General features: G+C 35.3%; 1 protein-coding gene across 1 annotated transcript; it reads left to right on the top strand.

The window, feature by feature from the left end:
• Positions 1-7,988, top strand: LOC141390707 (uncharacterized). Its single transcript, XM_073963645.1, has 4 exons — positions 1-415; positions 916-1,385; positions 1,448-1,805; positions 7,696-7,988. The coding sequence occupies exons 1-4, from the start codon at positions 229-231 to the stop codon at positions 7,890-7,892; spliced, it is 1,212 nt and encodes a 403-aa protein (XP_073819746.1). The 5' UTR covers positions 1-228; the 3' UTR covers positions 7,893-7,988.
• Positions 7,989-8,167: the final 179 nt, after the last annotated feature.

Below are 8,167 nucleotides of genomic sequence, written 5' to 3'. Positions count from 1 at the left end.
ACATTAGAAATTGTGCAAAACAAATTGATTGTTATTTTTAAAAAAATAAACAGCAACAACAAATTGGCAAAGCAATTCTTATCATAAGAGTCTTCTTATCGGTATTAACGATGTTTCAACCAATTATGCGATAAAAACAATCTACTTATGAAATACCTAATCGTTTAGTTTTTGTTTCAAACAAATTCAAAAAAATTCAGTAATATCAAAATCAGTTGATTTTTAAAAATGGTGGTAGACAGGCAAATGTCCGTTATTGACGCTGATACCCCGGAATGGGTTAATGAACAACTTTTTACAAATTTACTGTTGAAAGAAGTTGGGGATTTTCAAAAAGTACTTAAATTCTCAACAAAACATGTCGACAATTGCAAAGATAATTATTTAAGTGTTAAAATTGAAATCGAAACAAAAGGTATGAAATGTTAAACTACATAATTGGTCTGTTCTTTTACTTTTAAAAATGGTAAAAGTGGCAAAAGTTGTGAACTGCTCAAATATCAACTATGTATGTTTGCACGTAAAGGAACAGAGCTAATATTATCTAGCAGGATATTGAACAGATATCGTGTAATATAGAAACTCTTTCCTATTTTGAATGCAAGTGCAGTTGTTCGAGTTTAGGTATTCTTTGAAGAAATTCTCAATGAGAGTGTTTCTGTCTATTTGAGGGAGTAAATAATTGTCACTTGGGCATACAAATTTTTGTTGAGGAAACACCAAAACATGGGAACTGGGGATCTGTGGCGAGATCCCTGCCTTACCCTAAGTAAACAACGCCAAAACGTTTCCACTAATAAATAGAAGTTGTTTTTATGAAATAATAAGGACCCTGGGATTAAGATGTGCTTTTTTTGCAACACAACATTAGAATAAATAATATATAAATAAATATTTTTTATCTTTTCATTTCAGATGGAAAAAGGCGTGTTATGGGTTTTATTCTGAAAACCGCAACATTCAGCAGTGCCGAGAAATTGGTGCCATATTTGAGTACTTCCACATTGGCTCAAGAAAATCAAATGAACTTTGAAATAATACCCAAGTTCAGAAAATATTATGAAGATGAAAATAAAGCAACTACCTTTGCTCCTGCTGCCTATAAATTCCCTGATACAGTACCCGAAGATTATGTCCTTTTCGAGGATTTACAATACAAAGGTTATAGAAGCATTCAACTGTCCGTTGGGCTTACCGGCAAACAAATGGAAATTGTTTTGGGAAATCTGGCCGCATTTCATGCCGCAAGTATTGTTAGTGGCAAAATTCAAATGTCTAACAAGAAAATCCCTGGTAGCCCCAATCCGGAATTGCAGGCCGTATCCGATCGCATATTCTATGAAAACATGCGTAGCTATAAACTGAGACAATATGAGGACAAGATTGTTAGTACTCGTAAAATTGATATTTTTATCTCAAATTAATTTCTTTAAATTTGATTTTACAGAAAGCTTTACAAACCCAATTCCTGGAGACCCGTACATTTTCCAATCCTCAAGAATTCCGGGTGCTTTCATTGGGAAATTGCACTTTGGACAATATGTTGTTCCAGATAGATGCTTTTGGAAACATTAAAGATTTTGTTTTCACCAATTTGGGTTCATGTTCATATGGCAATCCTGCCAAAGATCTTTGGTACATCCTGTTGTCGTCAACCAATTCGGACGAAAAGTTCAATAAGTTTGAATATTATGTAAAATTCTATTACGATCAATTGATTGGATTTTTAAAACTGCTGAAACATAAGGGTGCTGTGCCTAAGTTAACGGAATTGCATTATGATTTGATTAAAAACAATAAGTGGGGTAAGTACTATGAAATTGTTCTCGAACCTTTATGAAAAACGAAAGAATTTGTATAGCTTAATATTTTTTTCCAAACTTAGTTTGGGTTCAAAGGTCGAATATTTTTGTCAACTCATTTGATTAAGTGGAGAATAAGGGCTGTTTGCAAATCGGATTGACATTGTTACCGTAGGTAGACTTGTGATCCTAAATACATGGTTAATGGTCCTAAAACTGTTAAAAACTCAACTAAAATGACCGATAGGCACGTTAACTAAGATAACTGTAGAATGCAGTGCGTCAATTTGTCAACATTTTATACATCGTTGGAATTAGATGTGGGCGATTGTCTTGTACCGTGGCACCAGAAAACACGACACAACAAAGTTAAAGGGTTTAGTGCATAGGCGTCACTAAAGTGTTGTTGTTTATGTTCGTATTTGCTGTTGTGTCTTGTCCACTTCTAGTCGGAATGGCCAAAACACCAGTAAGAGTATTCCAAATGGAAAGCCAATTTTTCCATTTTTGTAATCACGCTACATTTCGAAATTTCGATCGGATAATCACGAAATTTTGATTGCTATTGGGGGTTGTAGAGAGCAAGAAGCATATTAAGTTTTGTGATAGTCGGATTATATTCCCTAAAAGAAATGTTTACCAGTTAAAAGCTTATGCACAGGGTAAGTGGTGTAGGGTATCACATAGTGTATCCCGTCCCGACTATAGCCTGTGATCACTTGTTTTACCTAATATAGGAATTTGGGGTATCCGTGATAGAACAATTTTTGCACCTACAGTGCCCGGCATAATTATTTTGACAAAATTTCCATTTGTCTTAAAAGGCATAGGATATTAACAGCTCAGGGCTTTTCTTTGCCCTTTCAGTTAAACAGAAATTAGTAGATCAAAAAATGCCAGCATTATTTGTGATTAGGTAGGCGAATGTTTAAAAAGGGAGGCAAAACGGCATAAGTATTTTGACATGTCATAATTATGTTAATTTTGGTACTTAATCGAACCTTTTGGTAACAAAATTAATTAATTTAGCTAAATTATTAACATTTAAGAAAAAATGTACTTGACAGTCATAGATTTTTAATTCAAATAGGGAATGTTGGTGTCAAAAATGGTATTGAAATTTAAAATTACAGTTTCTCAAAATACTAATAACGCTGTAAATATGCGCGATCTAGGCAGAAAATTTTAAATTACAGAAGTTGCTCTCCGGTAAATAGAGCTGAATTGCAAATCTAATCTTACTTAAGGTAGAGTTACATTAGGCAAATATTTGCTCCAGCGACCGGCATTGTGCGCTTACTGAGAGCAAGTTAGCATAAATTCAATGTATTATTAACGCCACTTGATCTCAGTAAGCGCACAATGCCGGTCGCTGGAGCAAATATTTGCCTAATGTGACCTTACCTTTAAGCACATAAATCCTCATCTTCTGAGCAATTTCGATGTTAAAGCAAATTCTCTACTAAGACTAGAACCTCTAAATATTAGAAAAAAATCAATTTGAAGTAATTTTTTGCTATTCCACTCTGTTGATATATCATAGCAACAAAAATTGTCAACTATATTTTCAATCAAAATCATTGGCACCCCATCAATCATTGTGGTAGAGCATATTGTGGACTGATAAAAATATATTTAAACATAATTCATTTTAAAATATACTTTTCAGTAAGCTTGAGTCAAAAAACCCCAAAAAGTTTGATATCTTTGTGAAATAAATGTCCTTCTGATGCTATTGCCATGCCCAAATGTTCCCAGGCTTCAGAATAGGTTGATCCACCATTTAAAATACTGTGATATTTGTTTTTTATCGATAATGCTGTAGACTATAATGAATATTTTGGCACTTTAAACAATCTTCCATAACTACATGGTAGTAAACCGATCGAAGTGTTATGTATTCATTTGCAGAACACTGCTACTATGGTAAGGCTGAATTTTATGAACCAGGTTTAGAGCGTTTTTCGGGTTCAAACTTAAAGTAGTTTCCTTCAAATATCACATTTGTAAGAGAAAAATGTTTTTACTCTCATTAAAAAGTTGAAATCCGCAAAATATTCAGAGATAATGGGAGAAAACCATCGAAAGTGTTGTTTAACGATAAATCTCTTCAATATCCCTAAATCCTTGAAATAACGATCCGTAAATGGGTCCATAATGGTACAGATGTGTGTGAAACATATTCTTTTTACCGTAACTAATAATAATCATAAGTATAAATAAAACATTTTAATTGTTGAGGTCTAAAAATCAATAAAACAATTTTGTCAAAATACTTATGCCACGCAATGAAATTTTATTTCCATAACAAACGTGCAAGCGTAAATTTGAAATGATAAAATTAATTACTAATTTTATGTACGCTAGTGAAGGATTAGCCAGAATATTTATACCCTACACCACTATGGGGAAAGGGTATTATAAGTTTGTTTTGGTAAAAATTCATGTAACACCGCGAAATATTCGTCGGAGACCCCCAATGTGGTATACCAATCTTCATATCTCGACGAGATAAAGCGATTTTGAGATGTGTGTCCGTCCGTCCGTCCGTGTGTCCGTCTGTCCATTATAAATTGTAATCAAACTCCAGGCCGCAATTATGGACCGATCGTCACGAAATTTGGTATGGAGATCTGTTTCACATCAGAATAGATCGCTATTCTAATTGGTGATGATCGTGAAATATTTAGCGGGTGAAATGGACCAAAAACATAATTTTTATCCGATTTTGTAGTGGCTCTGTAGGTCGCAATAATAGTCCGATCAACGCGAAATTTTAAATAAGGTAAGAGTATATGACAAAGAAGAAGCTTACAATTTGAGTTGGCGATCAGATAATATTTAGAGGGTTAAATGGACCACAACTTTTGTGTGAAAATTGTGAAAAATTTTAATATACAGCTTATATCCTTGTTCCTGAAAGACGCATTCTTCCCCCGTGAGTTATATTTGGAAGACGATCTCTTGACCTTTCCATTGATGTCAATTATGTTGATGTACATGATCAGATAACAGAGTTGCAGCCTAATATAAACGCTTTGCCACCTTTTTTCAAAACGATTGCCCAGCCACGCAAAATCAAATTTTCAACGGTTGCAAAATATCCTTCAGTATGGTTTGCGACATTTTCTGAGTATTTCAGTCATGTAAAACTACTTCACATGTGGTGTCTTAGGACACGCCGTTTGGACTCGGAGATAAGCTGTGGGTTCCATATCATTGAGCGTTGTCCCTTTTGGGATGTTTGTGAAACAATTATTATGTTATTATTTAAGCTTGGTGTGATACCGTCCCAAAATCCACAATAAGTTTATTTGTTCCATAAAGAAATTTTGATATGTGGATAGCTAATTCCCACGGGTAAAGGTGTAGGGTATTGCATGGTCGGCCCGTCCGACTATAGCCTTGGCTTACTTGTTTTTTCATATTTTTGTAGAAGACTAATCCGAAAAAAAACCAAACACATCATTTTTTCAAACTTGCCAAAATAATTATGCCGGGCACTGTAAGTGGAAACTGATTATTCCATTTTAGTTCAGAATATTTTATGGTGGTGGGTATAAGAAGTTCGGCCCGGCAGAACGTATTGTGTTTTAATTGTTATTCATTTATGCGGTCATAGCTCGCCCGCAAGTGAACTTTTTTTTAGCCAAATTTTGTTAAAAAACACTTCATTTGGTCCATCTGTAGCAAATGTGTTCTTCTTTGGCACGGTGGTGCCGAAGTTTTTCGGCAATTTACACACATACGACCCGAATGCATAGAAAGAGCGTATGAAAGTGAGATAATGTTTTGATTTGTTTTCGTTCTGTAGCGTGCGTGCATAAAAACTTGGGCTGTTCTCTTCTTGGTCACCCATGATCTATAGCCATATTTTTTGGTAAACTACCATAGTTCGTGTATTATAATAGTGCAAACTTTGGCTTCACCTTAACTATTTTTTTTTTTTTTGACTTTCACTCATATACCGATGGAGGCTATATAAAAACATGCATCTATATCAACGATTTTCTGTTGGAATGTTGTATATACCGAAAATTCCGGGTGGGAACGTTTTGTATTTCAGGAATTTCGGTTGAATAACGTACGGACGGAGAGACAGACCGGTAGACACAGCTAATTGCTTTATCTCGCCGAGATATGTAGATCGGTACTCCAAAAGGCCCATCTATGACAAATATTTCGGAGGAATTACATGTACTAAGGAATACAAATATTTTAATAAACAAAGTTACAAATTTACAAAAGTTGTTTATCAACTGCATTCAACGTTGCCACGGTAAAGTGTTAAAAAATGTTCGATAATTATATCTTAAATTTTTTTTTTCTATGAATAAGCGGAAATATAACCCACTTATGCATCAGACTTTGTATGTGACTTTTTATACCCTTAGCATTTATGCCAATGGGGGTATATACACTTTCTAATGGGCAAAATGTGCCTCATCGAAATAATGGTTTTAGACCCCAAGTATGTTTGGACGAAATCCGTTTCAGACAATATGGAGTTGTTTTTTTTTGTGGCTGGTGCGCACTATAACTCTCGAACGGATCAACCAATTCGATGCAAAATGTGGGTATCGTAATATATTGTCCAAACTTAGTTTAAGTTCGAAGATGGGTTATATGGGTCTACTCCTTCCGGTACCTCCCCCACAAAAGTTCGAAAATGTTCGGAAAATTTCTGCGCACGATAACTCTTGAAGGGAGTAATCGATTTGGACCATACTTTGAACATCGTGAATTTTCTACCAGACTTAAATGAGGTCCCAATATGGCCTCAATCGGTTCACTCCATCGGGTACCTCCCACACAAAATTTCCAAAAAGTTCAGTTTAGGACCGAATCGCTTTGATTTTTGTTGCCCCCCATACGACGGTACAAGATTCATCAGGGGCTAGTCCATACTTCATGAGGTAATAGCCTGAAAGGTGCAAAAAAAACCCCTATTACACCGTCTGTAGTGGTTGGAGTGCAAGATAACTCTCGAACGGATCTGCCGATTTGGTCCAACATTTGGTAATACTTTGTCCACGTTCGAATATGGACTATATTGTCCACTGCTTCGGATACCTCCCACACAAAATTTCGGATAAGTTTACTTTAAGACCTCGAATCACTTTGATTTTTGGTGAAGCAACTTGTATTCGCGGGCTCCATTATGACGATAAAAGTGTCTTTTCAGGGCAAGTCCATACTTCTTCAGAAAACAGCCCGAAAAGTGTAAAAAACCCACGGCACCATATTTAGTGGCTGGAGAGCACGATAACTCTCGAACTTATCAGCCGATTTGATCGAAAATTTGGCCTTCGTCATATTTTGTCCAAACATAGTTTCAGTACGAAGATAAGCAATACCGGTCCGTAACTTCCGGTGCTTCCACCCAAAATGCCCCATTTTCGTCCCCTCTTCAGAGAACCTCTGTTCGAAGATCCTTTGGAAATGTATACCGATGCTGTTCGCTGTGGTCCTGTTTTCAGAGATATTATGTTTTCCGTGAACAAGTCCATGCTTCCATTGCACACTGGTCCAAATTTATATGATGACACACTAGTGGGCGCGATATCTATCAAAAATATATGACTCCTAAAATAAGATCTTCTTCCATAATGGACTATGTCGGTCCATTCCTTCAACACTTTTGAAGTTTAATCCTAATCCACATTTTTGTCGGCAAGTTCAAATGTCCAAAAAGGGCCACAAAATTCTGAAAAGACCCTAAATACATTCGATCTGTCCGTAGATGAAAGTTTCAATTTTCATAGGCTGAGGGTATAACTCTGTCGGCAAAGCAGACTCATACTTTTTTACTTGTTTCTTTCTGAATTATCTATGTTAGTATATCAATACAACTTTCATTTTTGTTTTTTTTTATTTTATTTTTTACTTCCAGCCTTTGAAGCAGTGACGCAAGTATTGCCCCTGGCACTATGGGATCCCAGCCAACTAAATAAACTAGCAAGTTCCGATTCCGATTTGCGACAATCTAATGATAAACTATTGAAAGTCATGTATGGACAACAGAATTATTGTCAACAAATTCAAAAATTGCTGCCATGGATGGAGAATAAGGCGCTACTGGAAGTGTGACCAAGATAAGATAGCAGCAGACACGAAAAATTGCTGAGTTAAAAAAACTACAAAATTGAAAAAACCAACTGGAAATAAAATGTAATCAAAAGCGAATATAACGTTTTTTCATTCTCTCTTTCTTAACTATTTTTACCAATCAAAATTTGATAAGATTTTCATACAAAATTTCTTAAGTACGGTTAATAAATCTATGAAAAGCGAAAAATGAGTTAAAAGCGAATCGATAAAATATGGCTCGTGTCAGTATATTTCCTATAAAAGCTATTAGTTAC

This window comes from Musca autumnalis, unplaced genomic scaffold (genome assembly GCF_047663935.1).
Source record: "Musca autumnalis isolate F117 unplaced genomic scaffold, ASM4766393v1 scaffold_1, whole genome shotgun sequence".
NCBI lineage: Eukaryota > Metazoa > Arthropoda > Insecta > Diptera > Muscidae > Musca > Musca autumnalis.
Note: the sequence above shows the minus strand (reverse complement) of the source record. Positions and strands in the feature narration are given on the sequence as shown.